At 38.0% G+C, this 22,574-nt stretch overlaps 1 protein-coding gene across 17 annotated transcripts in view; it reads left to right on the top strand.

The window, feature by feature from the left end:
• The window catches only part of CPEB3 (cytoplasmic polyadenylation element binding protein 3), a 196,526-nt gene that overhangs the window by 81,607 nt on the left and 92,345 nt on the right, over window positions 1–22,574 (top strand). For 13 of the 17 annotated variants that reach the window (XM_023240735.2, XM_023240724.2, XM_023240729.2 and 10 more), the window contains 2 exons: window positions 148–204; window positions 17,598–17,621. In XM_023240735.2, the coding sequence (XP_023096503.1) occupies window positions 148–204; window positions 17,598–17,621 (81 nt within the window). The remainder of the gene's footprint in view (window positions 1–147; window positions 205–17,597; window positions 17,622–22,574) is intronic. The other 4 variants (XM_023240737.2, XM_023240736.2, XM_023240728.2 and 1 more) reach the window with 1 other exon arrangement.

The following is a 22,574-nucleotide window of genomic DNA, read 5'->3' as shown; positions in this document are numbered from 1 at the left end:
CATTGTAACTGCTATGGCCTTTGATAGCATTGTTCTAGATTAATCTGTTATAGCTTTTTGTAATGTCCGTCTTTTACTATGTATTTGAAATGATTATATTAAGCATTCTTTTCTTTGTGCTTAAAATAAAATTATTTTATTTTTCAGGACGCATGGGAATAAATTTCCATCATCCAGGAACAGATAATATTATGGCACTTAACAGTAAGTCTTCATATGAAATGTTCTGTAAAATTAGCAGACAAGTTTGCAGCATGTAATTTCCACTTTCCTAATTGTTCATTACATTTCAACCTTCCACTTAGTCCAGGATAGACTGTTATTCTATACCTGTGGTTCTCAAAGTGTGATGCCTAGACCAGCAGCATCAACATCATTTAGGAACTTAAGAAAAATGCAAAATCTCAGGCCCTACTACAGACTTGCTGCATCAGAAACTTTAAGGATGGGGCCAAGAAATCTGTGTATTCACAAATTCTATAGGTGATTCTGATTTAGGCTACAGGTTGAGAACTGCTACTCTATACCAGGGGTTGATGAACTACAGCCTTATGAGCCAACTGTGGCCCACTGCCTGGTTTTATAAATAGTTTTATTGAAACACAGCTACACTTACTCATTTATGGATTATCTATAGCTGCTTTTGTGCCATAATGGCAGAGCCTAAAATGCCTGAACTATTTACTGTCTGGCTCTTTACAGAGAAGTTTGCTGGTCCCTGGTGCATACCATTGGGGTGGGGGAAGGAGGGAGGAGAGGAAGAAAGAAGGCAGGCAAAGGGAAAGAGGGAGTAGGGTAGAGAATGTGAAAGAATAGGTCAACTTATACATAACTGAGAATTTTCTCATTTCGGTAGATAGCCAACAGGTACTTCAAAACTGGACATCAGGAGTCTCCCATTAGTGGAATTTGCATGGTATAGGTGGTCAGCTGCTTTGCAGGTTAGAAATGGTTTGTCAGTGTAATTGTTGGGTTGAGTTCTGGAGCATCAAAATCTAACCAGAAAGTCATTGTATTAGTTAATCCTGGATGAAAGGTCTGGCTGATATTAGTTCTCCTTTCTAGTGTCTGTGGACCAAGTAGCTTTGCAAAACAGTCTCTAAATAGAAATTGTCAGTTGTCAGAAGGACCATAAAAGCCATTGAATCCCTCAAGACTTAGGTTTTTTCCCCCCTATTAAGTGAGTGACATCAGATTATTCCTTGTCATCCTCCCAGATATACAAGCTGACTGTGGATACACATAGGACACATACTGGGTAAATCTAGGGTTATATACAATATTACCCCTTTCCTTCCTAAGATTGGAGTTGCTTAGGGCAGATTTTAGGTTACCTCTAAAATATGCATTCCACATTTCTTTTAGTTCTGACATGTAGCCTCCTTCCAGGGGCCACTGCTAAGAACCACTGGCATTGCTTGATGATCAGGTCCCAATCCACTGCATGCATATTTTGTTTTAAATAGCTAGTATCCACTCTTCTGGAGGGTCTTGCGAATAGTAAAAATTCTAGAACTACCCACCTTTCTTTTCTACTTTTTAAAAGAAAGGTCAATTTACCTTTAGATTATGGTACCTCTGTTTTTTTCCCTAGAAGTAGGTTCATTGGGGTGAGGATTAATAAACACGCTTAACTTGCTGAGCCTCAGCAATTTTGCGAAACTTTGTGAATACACTTCAGTTAGGTGATGGGATCTAGAGTTGAATGTAAATGGAAAGAACAGCATGGTAGTGTGTCTGCCTGAAGGAATGAGTGTGTATTTTAGAAAAGACCTAATTTGCTATGGTGTGAGTCGTCTTCTGCAAGAGGAAGAGGATGTAATTTATGACTGTTCTGTGTACAAAATGAAGCTAAAAGACACTTTTCTTTTGAAAGATTTTAATTCTCTTTGATTTGATTTTCTTTAATTCACTGCTTTCAAATAAATTTTATGTTCTTTCCAGTATGTGCATTATGCTTAAATCCACCTTTTAGCCTCTAAATTTCCTCATCTGTAGGAGAAGGGGACTGAATTAGGTTCTCTCTCTCTTTTTTTTAATGTTTTTAAATTTATTTTTGACAAAGAGAGAGACAGAGCGTGAGCAGGGGAGGGGCAGAGAGAGAGAGACGGGAGACACAGAATCTGTGGCAGGCTCCAGGCTCTGAGCTGTCAGCACAGAGCCCGAGGCAGGGCTCGAACTCATGAACCGTGCAAGATCATGACCTGAGCCGGAGTCGGCTGCTTAACCAATTGAGCCCTGAATTAGGTTCTCTTTAATGATTGTTTTCAGAATGAAGATTCAGTGAGTCTGTAATATTTTTTTGTATTTATTTTTTAATTTTTTTAATGTTTATTTTTTGAGAGAAAGTGTGAGCAAGGGAGGAGGGGCAGAGAGAGAGGGAGACACAGAATCCGAAGCAGGCCCCAGGCTCTGGGCTGTCAGCGCAGAGTCAGATGCGGGGCTCGAACTCATGAACCGTGAGATCGTGACCTGAGCTGAAGTTGGATGCTTAACCAACGGAGCCACCCGGGTGCCCCTAAATTTTTTTTTTTTTAATTTTTTTTTTTAATGTTTATTTTTTTGAGATAGAGACAGAGGGTGAGCAGGTGAGGGGTAGATAGAAAGGGAGACCCAGAATCCGAAGCAAGCTAAAACCTTTGGAGAACCAAACCCTTTTGAAGTCCATCTTTAGCTATTTTCTTTTTTTTTTTTTTTTTTTAACATTTATTTATTTTTGAGACAGAGAGAGACAGAGCATGAACAGGGGAGGGGCAGAGAGAGAGGGAGACACAGAACTCAAAGCAGGCTCCAGGCTCTGCACTGTCAGCACAGAGCTCGATACAGGGCTTGAACTCACAAATTGTGAGATTGTGACCTGAGCCGAAGTCGGATGCTTAACTGACTGAGTGACTCAGGCGCCCCATGTAATATTTTCTTAAAGTACCAAAAGGATCATTTTGCCAATACCTATATCAAATGTTGATGAGTTATGCATTATGGCAGATATCAGAGTGCATCTGTCTTCAAACGACTCTGGGTGCTGCCCTGTAGGATCCTCAAAGTAAACCATAAAAGCAACCAGAACTCGACATCTGCATTACTGTCAGTCCTCATTCAAAGTGGACTCCAGCTATTCGGAACAAATAAAATACCATCCTTGGTAGGTAGAGACTTGTGGGACCTACAGATTTTGACAGATTTGCTGTGATACGGCTTTTCTTCCCTTTTGTGTGGTTGAGCCTAGCTCATCTAGTGACATACATATATGACACATACACAAGCACAACTCCATATTGTCTTTCCTTTTATGCCTACCATTTGTCAGCCCAACAGATATTGTCCTGGGACTTGTCTGTCTCCCTTCCCCTCAGCTTTCATATAGGAATAATTGAAATCGCTGAAACTTTATTGGTGCTTTTTGAAAGGGACTGGGTTGAACTGTATTTTCAGACAAAAAGGGACTGGCTAAGAAAATTAAAGAGAATTGGATCAATGCTTAAATTAAAAAAAAAAAAAAAAAGAAATGTCAGTCAGTTGTGGTTCCTTCTTTCCTACCCTTTTTTGCTTTACAAAATCTGTGCTTCCTGATTCTGTACATAATGCTGCCATTCATTGTAAGTCAAAAAACTTCCATCCTTATTTTATTTCCTTGACTTTACCAGACGCAAATTTCTTCTAAAGACATCATGTTCTAGGCTCTCCTGACTTGATGGGCATGAACAGGAGTCATGGTGAGCATTCTCACTTCTCAGTACCACTTCCCAGCTTTGAATGGGCCAGTTTCCCGTGTTGTGGTGTTCTTAGTGCATGCCTTCCAGTTATCCTTTCCTCTGAGAATTGCTACTGCTCGTGTCATCTAGAAGATAGAAAATCGGGGTGGAGGATAGGAAAGCAACTTTAGAAAACAGTGAACCTGTAGACATGTAGGGTCTGGAAGAATTAGCAAGATTTGTGTAAGCCAAAGAATCTACTGATTTTCCCTATTCAAGACCATGACTCTGGTAAGAATTAGCCGGCTAACCTTTGGGGAGGAAAGTAAGGGACACATCTAAATTTTGGCTTTTCCCAAAAAATATTAGGTCCTCAAGTATTATAGAGTATGGGAGGGAAGGGAAGATTGGGGGAAGAAATTCTGATCTGTCAGTAAGACCTGCCACTTGTCTGGTATTTCCAAAATAAAATTAGTTCTGAAACAACATGTCCCTTCCACTTAAACTGGTAATATATTTTTTTCTGTGTAGTAATTCTTTCATTCTCTTCACCTTAACACCAAAAACACTAGAAGTTTGCATAATGTATTTTTATTTTTCCTGCTGGAGAAGGAAGGAGGCTAGTGCAAGTGCTTCCAGCTATATATGTAGTAGTTCTATCAGCCAGGTTTTTTTTTTTTTTTAAACAGTAACAGTAGCTTTTGTTTTGTTAAATTCTTAGGTATAGAGTTGAGCTTAGCAGTTGTGGGCTTGTATAGGGTTAATGTCTGACTTGATGATTTTTCTCTATTACGATGATCCTCCGAAAAGGATATTGGTGCTTTCATGATTAGTTAGGTGAATCAAAAAGTTATGGTCAACTTAATGTTCAAAACCAGAATGCCTGGTCTTGTAATTTACTCTAAAAAATAATCATCGCCAAGAGTATCCACTTTCTTTTTTGACTGGTCAGCTCTTCTTTTTCGAAGTAGAGAATGGGCTTGGAAAACCAGTTTAGTATCAGGAGAGTTGCTTGATGAGTATGAACTTAGAAACAGGAAGAAGTGTTGCTAAAGGGTAGGATCATTCAGCTTCAAGAAGGCATCCTCTAAGCAGCTGGAAGGCGTGTAAAACCGGAGGATGGAGCAGTAAAAGAGCATAGCCAGGAAAAGCATCGTCTAGAACCAGGCAGATCTGGTTCCATTTCTTACAAGCCATTCTTCCAGCACATTCTTAACTCCTAGGCCTCTGGTTTCTTCACCTGGAAAATGGAGGTAATGGTCACTGAAGTGGCCATTGATAAATCTTGTAAAGCTTAGCATCATGCCTGACTAGGTGATAATGCTTTGGTGAGCTGCTATTGCTCACATCAGCTTTATTGTTGCCTTTTAAAGTTTTTTTTTTTCTTGCATGTTCCAAAACATGAGTTTATATTATATTGGTTATATTTAGATACATGTTTTCCTGATTGGATTTAAGGCAGCAGACCTACAAGTCAAAGGACACAAAGTAAGAGCTTAGGTCTTGGAGGAGTCATGTGATAAGGATGGCAACTAGCCGAGCAGGTTTCTGAATCTAAGTCTCTCCTCGTTTAAAAACCTATTAAAGGACAGTTAGGATACTCTGACTACCTCATTGTTTTGTGAGATTTAGATGAGATTTGGTACATGTACAAATAAGGTGTTATTACTGCTGCACTTGGATAGTAGGAAGCAAAGTCTTATTCAGAGAAGATACGCCAGAGAATGATTTTGTTTTTAGACAATAGTTTTGTGATGTAACAGTGTTTCAATTTTATTTAAATTAAAAAAGCTTCCATGGCATTTGTTTTCTAGTATCTTTCAGCTTGTTAACTAGAGTCTATTCCAAGATACAAGCCGTGAAGATTTAAAATTTTTATATCTTAAAAAACCACAAAGACATTCACCTGCTTGAGAAACTCCGAGGTCACCAACTGTTCAACAGCTTATACATAGCTGACACACCAGGAAACTTGCAGCTTTAGTTTATGCCGTCTTCCACTTTTTCCCTCTTATTAATGCCTTGAATCTGTTTTGGAAGATTTTGCTTATATTTCTGTTTGAACTCTGGGCTGCTAGAGCATTTGTTGAATTGAAAGAGGAAACGTGAAAGGGTTTCTCTATAAACTTTCAAGTTGGGCAGAGACTCCTGTGTGGTTGCAGGCTTCCTCTTCCTCCTCCCTTCTTTCTGTGCTGGGAGCCAGCTCCTTGGGGAAGGGCTCAGCTGAGAGGAAGTGGCAGAGGGCGAGCTGAACACATGACGCTTTTATGCCAAAATGGGAAGAGAGCCAGGTTTTCTAGAATTCCAAATGGAATTTTCCCAAGTTTGAAGAGCACATTGTATTCCTGTGTACCGTGAGTGGATATAAGTAAATAATTTTTTAACAGAGCAATAAAATGGTGCAGGAATTATTTTGAGATTCTCAGATTGAAGACATGGTCTCTGAGTATTTTGAACTTTCATTTTTTTTTTAAGTTTTTTTAATGCTTATATTTTAGAGAGAGACAGAGACAGAGAGAGCAGGGGAGGGGCAGAGAGAGAGAGAGGGAGACACAGAACGTGAAGCAGGCTCCAGGCTCTGAGCTGTCAGCACAGAGCCCGACATGGAGCTCGAACTCCTGAACCATGAGATCATGACCTAAGCCAAAGTCAGACACTTAACTGACTGAGCCACCCAGGTGTCCCTGTATTTTGAACTTTTAGAAGACAAGATCTAGTGCTGTTGGCTTCCATCTGAACAGATTTAGAAGTAAAATCATTGTACAATTGTGACATGAATATATTATAAAAAAATGGCTAATTTAAAAATGAAAAATAGTAATTATAGGGATATGCAATATTCTATAACTTTTAAGTTTATAACTTTTAAGTTATAACTTCAACTCAAGTTTCAAACTATTTTGAGTGGATGCTGTTTATGAATGTGGTAGGGGACCTAAAGGCATTGCTGTTTTGTTTTGTTTTGTTTTAATTTTTTTCCAACGTTTTTTATTTATTTTTGGGACAGAGAGAAACAGAGCATGAACAGGGGAGGGGCAGAGAGAGAGGGAGACACAGAATCGGAAACAGGCTCCAGGCTCTGAGCCATCAGCCCAGAGCCTGACGCGGGGCTCGAACTCACGGACCGCGAGATCGTGACCTGGCTGAAGTCGGACGCTTAACCGACTGCACCACCCAGGCGCCCCTGTTTTGTTTTGTTTTGTTTTGACCTTCTCATTTTACAGAGGGGGCAGCTGAGGTTCCAGAGACTATGTGAATTGCGTAGGGTGACGTGAGGGAGTCAGGAGCAGAACCTTTTGCCTCCAGGTTGAGGGTAATAACTTTTGCTTTAAATACTTAACTATTAAGAGTGATTGTATTATTTTTATACTAGTTTAGCACAAATACATTCTTGTCTTTGGGAAAATTGTTTTTCTAGTATTACTTGTCACCCTAATTTTGCTCTGAATACTAAATAAAGCCTCTTTTCCTGACAAATAGAGTGATAAACCTGGTCTGCATGTCCTGACATTGAACATTGTAAGTGAAGCCTGAAATATTCTTGACTTATTAATTGGATTTTGGAAGAAGTTCCTTGTGTGTGTGAATATGTCTAAAGTGCTAGGAATTGGGTGCTTCCAACCCAGTAATAAAGATGTAGGAAACTGAAAAGTTACCTACTTTCCCCTGCAGACCTCCCTGTTTGCTTTCTCCACTTGTGTAGGCAGTAGAACCTGGACTTCCCATTTATAGGACTCATCACACTTATAATTGACTATTTAATGTTGGTCTTTCTCTTTAATATGTATGCTTCGAGAGAGCAGAGATTAGCTTTTATTCACAGCTGTTCACCAGCTTCAAGTACAATGCCTAACCTATTCAGTAGGTACTCAATATTGGAGACCAGCAGAGAGGGAAAGATAGCTCCAAGAAATTGTGAAAAGCATAGTGTAACAGCCTTAGAGAATATCCAGTCCACCATAGTTCCTTTATAAAAATTTGTTTTAATACTTCCTTTTGGAAGATGGTAATAACATATTTGGATCTAGCAATTAACAGTTTATTAAGTGCTTTCGTAGACCTCTGTGCCTTTGTAATGCATTTATGGGTTGGCAGGGCATGGTCAAAACCCACTTTCCTGAACATCAGTTTTATCCCCTGATTCTTCTCTTATCCAAACAAAACATGGGTATGTGATGGGGTAGCATATGAAATTGACATGCAGTTTTTTTTTTAATTTTTTTTTAACATTTATTTATTTTTGAGACAGAGAGAGAGAGAGAGCATGAACAGGGGAGGGTCAGAGAAAGAGGGAGACACAGAATCTGAAACAGGCTCCAGGCTCTGAGCTGTCAGCACAGAGCCCGACGCGGGGCTCGAACCCACGGACCGCGAGATCATGACCTGAGCTGAAGTCGGACACTTAACCAACTGAGCCACCCAGGCGCCCCTGACATGCAGTTTTTAAGATAAACCTGGAGACTTTAAGGGGTATCCTAAGATTTCAACAAGTTTTAAGAATGCTTCATTATTTGTTTCCCTCTGCTTTGGGGGAAGTTTGATAGAAAAGCTGAGAATCGTGTCATTCATTTCATCTTTAGCACAGTCTTATTTAAAACATGGCAGGATCTTCCTTTTCTGAAAGAAGGTAAAGGAACTTGCTGATGTCATACGGCCAACTAGTAGCCATCTATGGCTTGGACAGAGAGATTATTCCTTAATCTAACGTGACTTCTACTCTTGGATTTTTCCCAAAAAGATCACTCAGGTTTCATTTAGCTTCTTTAGTAAGAGTTAACTAAATAATACTTTATTGATTGTGGAGAATGAATGTACTTGCAGAGGTGATCAGTTTTATTTTCAAAACATAGTCTCCCTTGTTAATGGAAGGAGTTTTAACTACTCTTTCACTCAGACCTTTAGTATGTGCAGATGAGTGTCTTAAATTTGAACAACGACTTGGTATGCAGATGATCCCTAGGTAAAATTAAGGAGGTGAAACTTTGCCTTCTTTTCTTTGTTATCCTATGCACAGTATAGTGGGGATAATGCATTGTTGGGCGGGCCAAACAGATCTGAATTTAAATCCTGGATCCATCACTTACTTGCTCTGTGACCTCGGACAAGTTACCTAATTTTTAAAATTAAAAATAATTTTTTAAAAATATTCATTTTTGGGAGACAGGGAGACGGAGTGCAAGCAGGGGAGGGGTAGAGAGAGAGAGGGAGACATGAATCTGCAGCAGCTCCAGGCTTGGAGCTATCAGCACAGAGCCCGACACAGGACTCGAACCCACGAAGTGCAGGATCATGACCTGGGCCAAAGTTGGACGCCTAACCGACCGAGCCACCCACGTGCCCCTGTTTTTTTTAATTTTAAATGGAGTTTTTAATCCCTTCTTTACAAACAGTAGGGTCAAGTGTGCAATGCCCCTGTGACCAAACCTGGCAATAAATACACACTTAACAAATGCTGGCCTCTGCTTCTTCCCTCTTCTACCTCTAGTTTCTCCTTTCTTCCCCTTTGGGTTAGCAGTAATTCTTAATTCCAGTTATACAATCAAAATGGGAACAAAAATAGAAAATACCTGTGACCCAACATCAGAGACTGTAATTTAATTGATTTGGGATCAAGCTTGGCTGTGAGGTGTGGACAAGAGGTGGATGGAAAAGACCACAATTAGAATTTACCTCTTGGGAGATCCAGTGCTGCTACTCCGACTCCTTGCCGATGTCTCTGCATGAAGGCATCATGTAGCATAAGGACTGTGCTATGCACTCCCTCCTATTCTTTCTTCCCTGTCGAAGCTTAGTCTGCCTTTATTGTTCTCTAAGATTTTCCCAAGTTCAGGTCAGAAGAAGAAGCTGTTTTGGGGAGGTCAGGGCAGGGGTGAGGGGAATGAGCAGCTCTCCATGTTGCGGGAGCTCTTCCCAAATTCTCAAGTCAGTTCCTTTCCATAACTTTCTTCCATGAAGGAACCCTCCTTCCCGCACGAGAAGAGCCTTATTGATAGGGAAGACACAAGGAACAGTGACCAAGGGGCTGGGCCTTTGGTTCTGCTTATGCTCCTGAGCACACTGGCACCCATTTTGTTTACCCTCTCTTCTCTCTGTATAGTTTCCTACTTTATTTGGAGTTCAAAAATGTAGAATTAGCAAGTGTTGGCTGTCCTGAACAGTGTAGAAATTGAGTATTTATATAATGTTTGAAGAGACCTCATGAGATTTTGACATAGTGGTTCAGAAAAGATGGTTTGTTGAGAATATATGCCAAATATTTGGGTGCATACCTCTATAATAGGCCTGACCTGATCTGGACACATTGATCTGTGTAAAATATAATATACTCTGGCATGTGATTAGAATTCTCAGGACTTTTCTTGATCTCTTCCCCTTTTTGGGGGGGGAGGGGTAGTTATTCTATCATTTAGTATCGTTCTACTGAAATATAAGTAAGGTGATGGTTACTCGCTGTGGAATGCTATTAGGCCACAGATGTGAAGGGCATAGACATCACCTGATGTGGGGAGATGTGCATGCACACTCTCTCCAAGTAGGGATAACAGAATAATGCAGAGATTCTTTAGGTTTGTTTCCAGAGAAATCTTGTCAGATACAACAGACTTAGATTGATTTTCTTCTGCTTTCATGAGGAGTTTAGGAAATGAATTTAGAAGTTCTGAAGTGATACTTTGATAACATACCATACACTGAGACTCCATAAGTAACCTATATGGTAAATGTACTTTGGAGACTAACCTCATACTGGGTGTGAATGGACACTGCAAGATGGTATAGAGAAGCCTTGAACTTACATTTTGGGCAAGATGGAAAAAATAATAGTGGATGGAAATGGACAGAGGAGTTCAGGGGTTCTTACGGGGCGGAGAATAGATGTCAAGACATGGATATCTAGATTCTTATGCAGACTAGATAAGTACTTATATTATATTGATACTATGGGAAAAGTGGACTGAATTGGTGTGACTAAGATGAGGATTTGAAACGTGGTTGGGGTCAGATGGTGAAGGGCCTTGTTTTCATGAGAAACTTGGACAGACAAGTGTCTTCCTGGAAAATTACGTTTATCCAAAGGAGAATGTTCAAAATGATATGGATTATGAAAAACCATTTATTATGAAGAGTAATTAAATGTATTTTTGTTATAGAAAAGGGAAAACCAAAAGATAAAGCAATGACCCTCAAATAAAACTGGGATTAGGCTGGGATCTATTGTTAAGGAAAATAGAGAGACACATATTAGAAGGAACTTTCTACCTTGTAAGAAGGGTCCTACCATAGAGTATAGATCTTTAGTTTTCTAATCTTGTTCTGTGGAACCCCAGCATCCAAGGAGGTACTTTAAAGGCCACTATGGGGGAAGGGTACATGACAGGTTGGGCTCTGGATCCCGGTGCTGCTCCGGGGAACAAAATATTTCATATCTGTTGGAGTTTGTTTTGGGGAGGAGAGAGAGTTCTGCTGGGAAAAAACCAAGACTGGAAGAGGCTGAAGTGAGTCTCCTTAGTCTCATTTTAAGGTATTCTAGCTGAACTAGGTCGAACACCTTTGTTTTGGTTACAGAAGTAATTCCTGTTTTGTTTGGGAGATTGACTAAAAGTCTAGGGTTCCTATAAGATTTTTTAGGCAGTGAAGTAGAACATTGCAAAAACTCCATTGTTTAGGATGCAGGATACAGTTACATATGTTATTAATGACCATTAGATTTTCTGACCAATCCATAAAAATGCCTATTAAAAATACTGATTTTAATTCATAAAGTAACAGCTTTAAATGTAATGACTACTAGAAAACAATAGTGCTGTGGTAGTAATAATGAAATAAAACAAAAAAATTGGGGTGAGAAGTTCCCTTTTTTATTAAACTTGGATTATGCTACTAACAGCAAATACTTTTAAAGGATGATGGAGGTGCCTGGGTGGCTCAGTTGGCTAAGCATCTGACTGTGGCCCAGGTCATGATCTCACGGTTCGTGAGTTTGAGCCCGGCATCGAGCTCTGTGCTGACAGCTCAGAGCCTGGAGCGTGCTGCAGATTCTGTGTCTTCCTGTCTCTCTGCCCCTCACCTGCTCATGTTCTGTGTGTCTCTTTCTCTCTCAAAAATAAATATTTTTTTAAAAATTTTAAAAATAAATAAAGGATGATGAAGTTGTAGTAATTCTAAAGGGAATTGCCGAGTGCTTTCAAGGACTGAAATACTGGCTCTTCAGTCTTGATAGCTAAGATTACTTTACTAGGGCTGCATAGGCTGGATGGCTTGAACAGCAGAAATTTATTTCCTCACAGTATGGAGGCTGGAAGTCCAAGATCAAGATGTCAGCAGGGTTGGTTTCTTCTGAGGCCTGTCTCCTTGGCTGGCAGAGGGCTGGCTGCCTTCTTGCTGTGACCTTACATGGCCTTTTCTGTGTTTCTGGGCATGCCTGGTATCTCTTCGTCTTATAAGAACACCAGTCTTACTGGATTAGGGTCCTATCCTTATGACCTCATTTAACCTTAATTACCTCTTTAAAGATCCTGCCTTCAAATAAGTCACACTAGGGATTAGCACTTCAACCTATGTATTATGAGGGTACACATTTCAGTCCATAACAACCAATGAATTGATAAATTGTGGTATTTCCATACTATGGAATGTTACTCAGCAATAAAGAGAAACAAAATATGAACACATGTAACAGCATGGATAAAGCTCAAAAACATTATTCTAAGTATAGGAAGTCAAACACATTGATTGTATTAATATGAAGTTGTAGAAAGGGCAAACAAAACAGTACAGAAAGCAGATTAATGTTTGCCAAGGACCATGGTTTGGGGGATTGGGTCAACAGCAAAGGGGCACAAGGAAGTTTTTTAGGAAGATGAACTGTTCTGTAGGAGAGAACTCAGTGGTGACACGACTATATATAATTATCAAAACTGGCCAAACTGTTGTTATCAAACTGTCCAAATTTACAGGGAATTAGTTTTACTGAATGTAAATAATACCTCAACTTAAAGAGTAAATGGTTTAGAACCAATGTGGACTGGATTCAGTCCCAACTTTGCATAGCTGAACAGCCTGGAGCCCGTCATCCTTTTTGGGCCTCCGTTTACCCATCTGAAAACGTATATTATGATAGCTGCTCATGTTACTTTTTAGGATTGCAAATTGAATAGAAAGATTCGTCTGAGAAAAATGGGTAAGAATCAAAATGAGAAGACTAGGAGGAAGAGATTTTAAAACATCCAAATACTTTATGTGAATATAATAGTTGAAAATGTATCTCATCCTTTCAAGCATCGTTTTTACATGTAAGTTCATATTGTTTATGGAAAAATTGATCTCTTTTCAATTATAATTTGCCATATCTGAGAATCATTGGGCTAAAACTGTCTTCCCTGTCGTTATAAAGACAAAGATAGAGAAGGAGCATTTATGGAACAAACTCCATCACTCCTGCTCTTTGGGAATTAATCTAATTACAGAAGGGGGAGCATTTTTTGTACTACCTTTGAGATCTTAACCCATCTTAGGTGGAGTTTTTTGCATGACTAATACTTAGATGGAAGCTGAAAGGGACCATTAGATGTTTGAATAGAATTTAATTTTACATACTGAAATGGTATTCAAAACATAAGTTCATAAGGTGTTTTTAAGAAACTGATTTTATAACAAGGAAAGTAATTAACAATTTGTTCCTGCAGTTGACTTTTAACAGTCTTGGCAAATATTTCCAAGCCAGTTTTTTAAATGTTGTACTAAGGTCTTTATCTTGTTCATTTGTTTTACATCAGTATAGCATCCTAGGGACTGCTTAAGTTCCTGAAATGGTGCATGCTACTTTGATACACAATGGAACAGAGATCCTTCTCTCTCTGGCCCTCTTCCTTTTGTCTCTCTATCTCATTTTTGAGCCTCTGTGGTGGAATCTGTATATGATGTTACTTTGCTTAGAGAAACTTTAAATTTGGGTGAATCTATGTAGCTGAAGAATTAGTTTAGGTTTTAAATCAGATCATAACATGCCCTTGAGGAATCACTTGTATGACTGCAGCCATTTAAGACCCAAGTGTAGGTCAAGTCATAAGAGTAACAGGTAATTCATTTTACTTTATTGCCTCATATGCTTAATAAACCATAACATTAACATGAGAGTACCATTCACAATGTACTAGTCATTGATTACGTAAACTTATTTTTAGAGTAACTCTGTTATATCTCATTGTAAAGTACATGTACCTTTTCATATTTATTCTGATATATTAAAAATCTTTAATTTTTCAATTTTGAGTTATTCAAATTTATGACTTTTTAAAAAGATTTTTTTATTTTTAAGTAATCTCTACATGAAACATAGAGCCTGAACTCCCAACCCTGAGATCAAGAGTTGCATGCTCTACTACAACTCTTACAGCCAGGCGCCCCCAGATTTATGACTTAAAGACTATAAAAATGTTAGCATTATGGACTTTCTGCATTAATCTTATAACCTTTTATCCCAGTGAATCAATTTAAAAATAAAATTTTTGTAATGTTTTCATTTTTATTAATGGAACTATAATATACATCCAAACAATGCACAAATCATAAATATATAACTTGATATACTATTACAAATTGAACGCACCCATATAACCAGTACCTGGATCAAGACCAAAACATTACCATCACCCCAGAACCCCCCTCAGTCTGCCTTCTAGTTAATACCCTTAGCCAAGGGTAACAACTACCACAATTTCTAAAAATTAAATGTAATTTTTTGTGAGTTCTAAAAGTAATATATGTGAAACAGTGAAAAGAACTTTATCTGTAATGATGATGATGATTAAATAAGAATTAAAGTTCTTAGAGGCCCTGCTTAGGATACATATCATGTCTTATATCTGGTATAAATCCATACTAGCATATAATGTACTATACAAATGGAATTAGTCATATTTACTCCCCCGCCCCCCTTTTTTTTTCTATGTGGGATCATTTTGTGCAGACTCATGATAAGTTTATGTATTCAGTATTCTTGTTTAAAAATCATATTTGTTCTCAAGAGAAGGCATTACTTTTGTGTTCCCAGATTTCTCTCCTTGGTGTTCATTTCATTACATCTCCCTTAGGGAAGAGTTTGACTCTAATTAGTCTATTTGCAAGTGGCCCTCATATGAGCAAATCTTTAATCACCCAACAGAGGTGGCATACATTCTAAAGGCCATCAAGGCATTTGTTACTCCTTCCCTTGATTACACACACAGCTAACAACATATATTTGTTGAATACCAACTTGGTATAGAGCATTCTACCAGGTGCATTAGAGGATAGTAAAAGATATACAAGATAATGACCTTGGTCTCTAGGCATTTAACAGTATAGTGAGGTGGTTGCAGGTGTGGACTCTGGAGCCAGCGTGCTTAGATTCACCACTCACCACTTCCTAGCTGTAAGATTTTAGGCAAGATACTTAATTTTGTGTCCCATTTTCTTCATCTATAAGAAGAGGCTAATAAGAATTCTTATTTCATAAAGTTATGGGGTATATTAAATGACATTGATACGTGCAAAGCTTTTGAACTGTTCTGGAACATAGCAAGTACTAATTAAGTGTTAGCTGCTATAATAATAATCACCATAGGGATGATAGATAAAATTCTGAAATTAGGACCAGGGTTGCACATAATTAAATTACACAATGAATGATGAAAACAAATTGAAGCTTCTCACAAAACTGCTTTAAATTGGTTGCCTATCCCTTATGCTGTCTTGCCCCTGTATCAGTCACCAAGCTGACATGAACTAATTTACTGTCTTTTTGATAAGAAATGAAAAAAAAAATCCATAAAAATCCTGAACTGTTTAAAGAAGCTTTGATTAAAACTCCCAAGTATGCTTTTGCAAGCCTTACCCATCTCCTCAGCTCAGAATGCTCCTCCTCACCCCCGAGACTGACTGGATCTATTCACTTCATGTTCTCTATTACCTGAAAATTTGGCAGTTGAAGACTCGAGTGAACAGCATTCTCCTTATCCTTTAGGGGTGTTAAGGTCTGATGAGTCATTTGTACCTTGGTATTGTAATCAGATTCTTTTTCATTGGAGCATCTGGCCAAAAATCAGATATAATGAAAGAATGGGAATTTGTTGTTTGGGAGAGAAATGAGTAATTTTGAAATACAGAATGTTTTATTTCCTCTCTAAATAGAGGTTTGTGGTGGGGGTTTTGGGCAGTATGACATCATTGGGGATGGGGGAAGGGACAAAGAAATAGGTGTACAACATCAAAGCATACTTAATCTCTTAAGCATGCAAAGTCCTCTTAATCTAATAGTGCTGTCTATTAGTATTAACTCATCCCTATTATTATAAATGAAGTAGGCTTTTGGGGGGCCAAACTAGGAAACTACCACTTACTGCATGGTAGTTATGTAAGGAGATGAATTTTACATGGGGAGATATTTATGCAAATATATTTATGCGGGGAGATGAATTCCAGGTTCCCAACAATGAAAAGGATAAAAATTCCTTAATTTTTCCTTTTTTTGGAATGCGTTCCTTTTGTAAGTGATGTAAACAGTACTGCTGTGTAAATTCAGAAAAGGTTGTGTTTTTTTTAATTGAAGGTTATAGTGATGGGAGAAGTTAGGGAGAAAGTAGGGCTTGAACTGGAAAATTCTTTTTAATATTTATGTAATGGGAAAGTGAAGAGGCCAAATGTGTGTAGGCGAGGGTATGATGTCTGAAGAAAAGTGGGAACTAGCGGGCCAACTGGTATTTCAACTTTCTAGCTGAAAAGTCTGAATTCTTTTTCTAGGAGAGAAATCGTTTTCTTCAGTGCTACCTCATACTGCAAATGTAACCGCAAATTATCACTGTTTCTTGTTTTGATTTGTTTTAAGCTAATATTATAACATGTTATTGACACTTTAAAAATGGATTAAATAGAGTTCTCATTTGTTTTATAGAACCTGAGTTTTCAAATTTGAAAAACTTTCTACTTTGAAAGTTATTTTAGATGACAGGATATCCTTGCAATATACATATACATATACATATACATATACATATACATATACATATACATATACATATACATATACATATGAATGATACCATAGTCTAGCTCTAGTAAATGTTGTAATAATGCATTCTGTGGGCCTTGAGTTTTGAAAGGGAAGAAAATCTTCAAAGCACTTTATTTTTCAATATACCCTGGGATGTACCCAGTACTTAATCCCTTTCTACTTTTTCAGTTCACTTCTTAGGTGAAAAAGATGTGGTTTTCCCCCCGTTTGTGATACTGTGTGGAAAGTAAATGGGGAGACCAAAGAGACTTCACTGAAATTTTCACACAGACACATCACATTCTGTAGAACCAGAGTTAATTGTGCATTAAACTTCTATGTAGTTTTTAGGGGACTCTATTTATGGGGTTTATATGTAGGTGTGTGTGTGTGTGTGTGTGTGTGTGTGTGTGTGTGTGTGTGTGTATGCGCATGTGTGAAGAAATTCAGAGTGACCACCATACACTACAGTTTTTAATTTAGAATGAATGTTTTCCTTTAAAGTGATGTCTGATGGTAATACAGCACAAATGAAGATTGATTAATCAGAAAAAAATTTAAAAGAACTCTGTCTATATCTGATACAGATAATGGACCACAGCATAAATCCCTATAAGACTATGTAATTTAAGCACCCATTGTATCTTTGTCAGTGGCTGCCATATCCAGGTGAATTTCTCTTTAAGATTATGTTTTAACTTGTGCTTCATAAAGGTTTTTCTTTTTTTTTTAAATATATTATCTCTGCAGTCGAGTTGAACAGTATCTCCAGATTAATTCTGAAAATACTTAGAAAAGGTTTATGTGAATATTTTTTTATTTCTAAATTCACCATTTTGATAAAGATACCCATGGTTTTCTTCTGTGTTTACATGCAGCCAGGAGCTATGGGCGGAGACGAGGTAAATTTTTTAATGAGATCTTTTGCTTGCCAAATTGTGAGTAAATATGAGTGTGTGTGTGTTTATACCTGTGTGTGTGCAAAACAATAATTATTGTGTGGTATGATGTTCTAGCTTATTTTAGCAAAATAATTCTCATCACTTTCATTATAGTTGTTTTTTGTTGTTAGTTGGTAGTTTGTTCTTTTAATCCTAATATAGACATAGCAAAGACTATTTATTTCTACCTGGAAATTTTTGTTACGTGATTTATTATGATCTTGAGAGAATAAAGGCCAAGCATAATTGTGTGTGTGTGTGTGTGTGTGTGTGTGTGTGTGTGTGTGTGTGTTTTATCCACTGTGTTCTTTTCGTACTATTTAGAAAGCAAAAGTTAGGTTTTAGAGGGCAATTCTTGATCTTAGTAGATTTACTGGTGAATTCTTTAGTGTTAATCCAGAAGCAGATTTACCTTGAAGGTAAAGAAGCTTAAGTTGTAGGGACCCTCACTTTCAAGGGGACTCCCTGTTTACCTTATTTTTGTGTTCTTTTTCTTGAAGCAGATCCCCAACTTGTATAGGCTCTAAGCCCCATAAACTGGCATTGTCTCCTGATCCCACTCAAACAAAATAATACTGCTTTTATTTGTATAATGCCATTACCTTTCTACAGCATTTTTCTATCTGTAATTCATTCAAATAATTTTATTAAGTTGGTAGGGTAAGCCTAATGTAGTGTTTTGAAGGAGTATGAGATTTAGGGTCAAAGACCTAGTTTGTAATCACTGCTTTATTGCTTCTGTCTGGTATCTTCATCTGTAGATTATGAGGTAATAAAGCCAATCTTGTCCAACCTTAAGAGTGTTAGTGAAGTTATAGTGTAAAAAATGGGAGAGGAAAACCTCTTTGTGTACACTAAAAGCATTCCACCAGTATAAGCTGCTTTGGGACTCACTTGCAGAATCTGGGAGAGATGAAGTGATTTACTTGCTATGTGGTCTCAAGTTAAAGTCAGAGCCAGATCTGGAAACTTTGTCTTTTGGTTGCTTATTGAGTGCTGTTTACCTTTCATCAGGATATCTCTGATGTTGTAATTGAGTTTTAAAGAGAAGTTAATAATATTACATTCATAGTATTTTATTATTGATTCCACAGTAAATATTTGTTGAGTAGATGGATATTGGCAGAACCTAATAAGTATTTGAACTACCATTGAAAACTTTCATGATGGAATCGTATCATCAGTTTTGTTTTTATTTTTATTTTTTTTTAACACTTATTTATTTTTGAGACAGAGAGAGACAGAGCATGAACGGGGGGAGGGCCAGAGAGAGAGGGAGACACAGAATCTGAAGCAGGCTCCAGGCTCTGAGCTGTCAGCGCAGAGCCTGATGCGGGGCTCTAACTCACGGACCGTGAGATCGTGACCTAAGCGAAGTCGGACGCTCAACCGACTGAGCCACCCAGGCGCCCCCAGTTTTGTTTTTAAATCGTGGTGAAGAAAAACATTTGTGTAGTTGATTATTTTTTAGCTGTAGAAATTACCATTTAATATTTTTAACCTTCTTGCTTATAAATTGAAAGCATAGATAATAGTATTACTAGAAATCATTCTGTACTATACATATAGTTTTTCATGTTGGTAGAAAATTGATCACTCTTGAGAAGGAATAAGGAAAGGACACTTTTTAAAAAAAATTTTTTTTAATGTTTATTTATTATTGAGAGACAGACAAAGAGCGTGAGCAGGGGAGGTGTAGAGAGAGGGGGAGACACAGAATCTGAAGCAGGCTCCAGGCTTTGAGCTGTCAGCACAGAACCCGACGCGGGGCTCGAACTCACAAACTGCGAGATCATGACCTGAGCCGAAGTTGGTCGCTTAACCAACTGAGCAACCCAGGCACCCCAGGAATGGACACTTTTATACAGGAAACAGACACCACCTGGAGGGTAGACAGCAGGGACTAGCGTCTCCACTTCTTACGTACCGATCAGTTACCACATCTTGCCAGAGTTTTTCCTCTAGTTTCTCAGGCCTCATTTCTATTGTTTCTTTCTTCCTGAAACACCACTTTGTCCATGTCATGCTCCTCTTGCGTTTAGGACCCCCATCATCTGGCTTCTCCCAGTTTCACCAGCCTCATCGTCTCCATTTTTTCCATCCCACCTTCCCCTATCAGTCTCCGTACTTTCCCACAGCCTGGCCATCGTAAGTACTATCCACCCTTCCTCTCATTTCCTTATCTAAAGCCTATCTTTAGTTCATGCATTTATGCCGAATTTAAGCCTTCTCTCTCCTAGGAAGCCTTGCCCAGTGCCTTGTAGGCAGCCTTTTCCTCTGCTTCTACTGTCTTACATTCTTCTTGTTTTTTCTGTACATTCTGATTCTTCCACTGGAGAGAAGTTCTTTGAGGACAATTGTGTCTTATGCCTAGTACTGTGACCTACATGTAATTAGCACTTATTAAATGTTTATGGATGAGGATTGTTTTTGAAGTAACACCCTACATCTATGCAGACCAGAGTATAGCATCCTATTTTTAAACAAATTATTTTACTTTTACAAATCATAGTATATTAAATACCAGACATCAAGAATATTAAGATCACTTGTAATTTCTAAGGTCCTGAAAAAATTACTCTTCTATTTTCTTGTTACCTTCCCCATATCTATTTGTAAAGTTTGACTTAATTGTTTTCACAAGCATGGTCGTATTTGCATCAAGTGTTACGCTAAACACTGCCTAGAATGACTTGGTCCCTGCTCACCGTAAGTGTGTAGTTTGCTAGTTGTCAATGAAGAAGATGATAATGATGAGAGAGAGAGTGTGTGTGTGAAAGAGAGAGAGAATATTAAAAGACTGAATGTTGACTTTCTGTAATGAGAAAAGACCAGGTAGAGAATTTTTGTTCCATGCTTTTATCTAGTCTTTTATTTCCAAAGCTGAAAAAGAAGTCATCTTACTTAAATGTAGTGACATAGCCATGTGAGATGGGGCAGGTGTACCACATATTTATTCTTATTTCCTAAAATATACTCATTTGGGCCACTGCTGCATAGTATAAATTTTAAAGTGGCAGATTTCCTCATACTCGTTTATTTGTGTGATCAGGGATTATATTAATTATTGATTTCTTTCCTCTAAAGTTTAGACTTTCCCACAAAAGCATAAAAAGTGAACTTGCTGGAATTTAAATAAAGATTTAAGAAAACTCATTGATGTATGGCACTTTATCTATGATTAAGATTTAGCTATAACTCATTCTATGCATTATATATACATGTTGGTAAATATTTTAGGAGTAGAAAGCAAAGGGAATTATTTGTGACAGTTTTGAGATCTCTCAGTAAGGATTAGGCCAGTGGAATCTTTCACCTCTCCTAATACACCTGGGAAAGTTTTCTGGAATAGGTAGAATTTCAGGAACTATTTGGATAATGGAAGAGGAGTGGGAAGCAAGCGTTTCCAGGTATGTGATTCAACTTAAAAAAAAAAAAAGCTTCAAGGTGAGATTGGCATGGCCAGATCCTTGGAGCCTATGTCTCTGAGTGTATGCATTGGGGGCCAGCTGGAGAGGAAAATTTGCAGTGAAATGGTCTGTGAGGCCCTGATGAATGGTTTTTGAAACAGAGGGTAAGACTCCTAGACACAGATATGTCCAGCTTTAGGAAGAGGGTTTCATGATCAAGTAACGAAAACAGGAGAGAACTTGGACATCAGCTGAAGGCTTAGATAGGAAAAAAGTCCTGGAGGGTAGACCTTGGCAAATCAAGCACTTCCAATAGTGTAGTTGAAACAGAGGTAGGGAGGCAGAATTAGATGTGTAAGAATAGGACTACTTGGCGATGAAAAAGAATGAAATCTTGCCATTTGCAACAGTGTGGATGGAACTGGAGTGTATTGTGTTAAGTGAAATAAGTCAGGCAGAGAAAGACAAATATCCTATGATTTCACTCATGTGAAATATATATATGTGGAATATAAGAAACACAACAGATGAGCATAGGGGAAGGAAAGGAAAAATAAGCTAAAAACACAAAGGGAGCAAACCATAAGAGAATCTTATACAGAGAACAAACAGGGTGGCTGGGCGGGAGATGTGTGGGGTGATGGACTAAGTGGGTGATGGGCATTAAGGAAGGCACTTGTTGGAATGAGCACTAGGTGTTATATGTAAGAGATGAATCACTGGGTTCTGCTCCTGAAACCAGTACTACACTGTATGTTAACTAACTTGAATTTAAATAAATAAGTTAAAAAAATTTTTTTAATGTTTATTTATTTTTGAGAGAGAGACAGAGCATGAGCATGAGCAGGGGAGGGGCAGAGAGAGAGGGAGACACAGAATCTGAAGCAGGCTCCAGGCTCTGAGCTGTCAGCACAGAGCCCAACAAGGGCTTGAACTCACAAACTTTGAGATGATGACCTGATCATGACCTGATCATGATCAGTCGGACGCTTAACAGACTGAGCCACCCTGGTGCCCCTAAATAAATAAGTTTTTTTTTAAAATTAATGATTATATATAAAGTATTTAAATATCCAAGTGTGTTTCCCATTATACCCATTTTTGTTTTAAAGATGTGTTTCATTAGACAGATGTTGATTTATCTTCCCATATTCCCCTATAGAATCAAAATGATTCCAAATAATTTTAATATTTTTTTCTGGAGTATTCTGGCATTCTATAAGCTTTGATATATCTCTTCCTATACACTGCAGACCCTGTTAGAAACTAGACCAACAGGTAGTGTCATACAAGATATTTGACTACACATTTCACACCTGTTTAAAATATATGTTACCTTTTTCATATGAGCTTTTAAGATCTCTAGGAGACTTCTGTCCATAAGTAGACATGTTGGCTCTGCCAGTACTCTTGATGTTTAACAGAATTTCTTGAAAAGCAGCAAGGAAAATATAAAATATTCTTTTAAACAATGTAAATGAGCAAATACAAAGAATCATCAGTT

This window comes from Felis catus, chromosome D2 (genome assembly GCF_018350175.1).
Source record: "Felis catus isolate Fca126 chromosome D2, F.catus_Fca126_mat1.0, whole genome shotgun sequence".
Taxonomy (NCBI): Eukaryota; Metazoa; Chordata; class Mammalia; order Carnivora; family Felidae; genus Felis; species Felis catus.
This window is presented reverse-complemented; position numbering and strand designations above follow the sequence as displayed.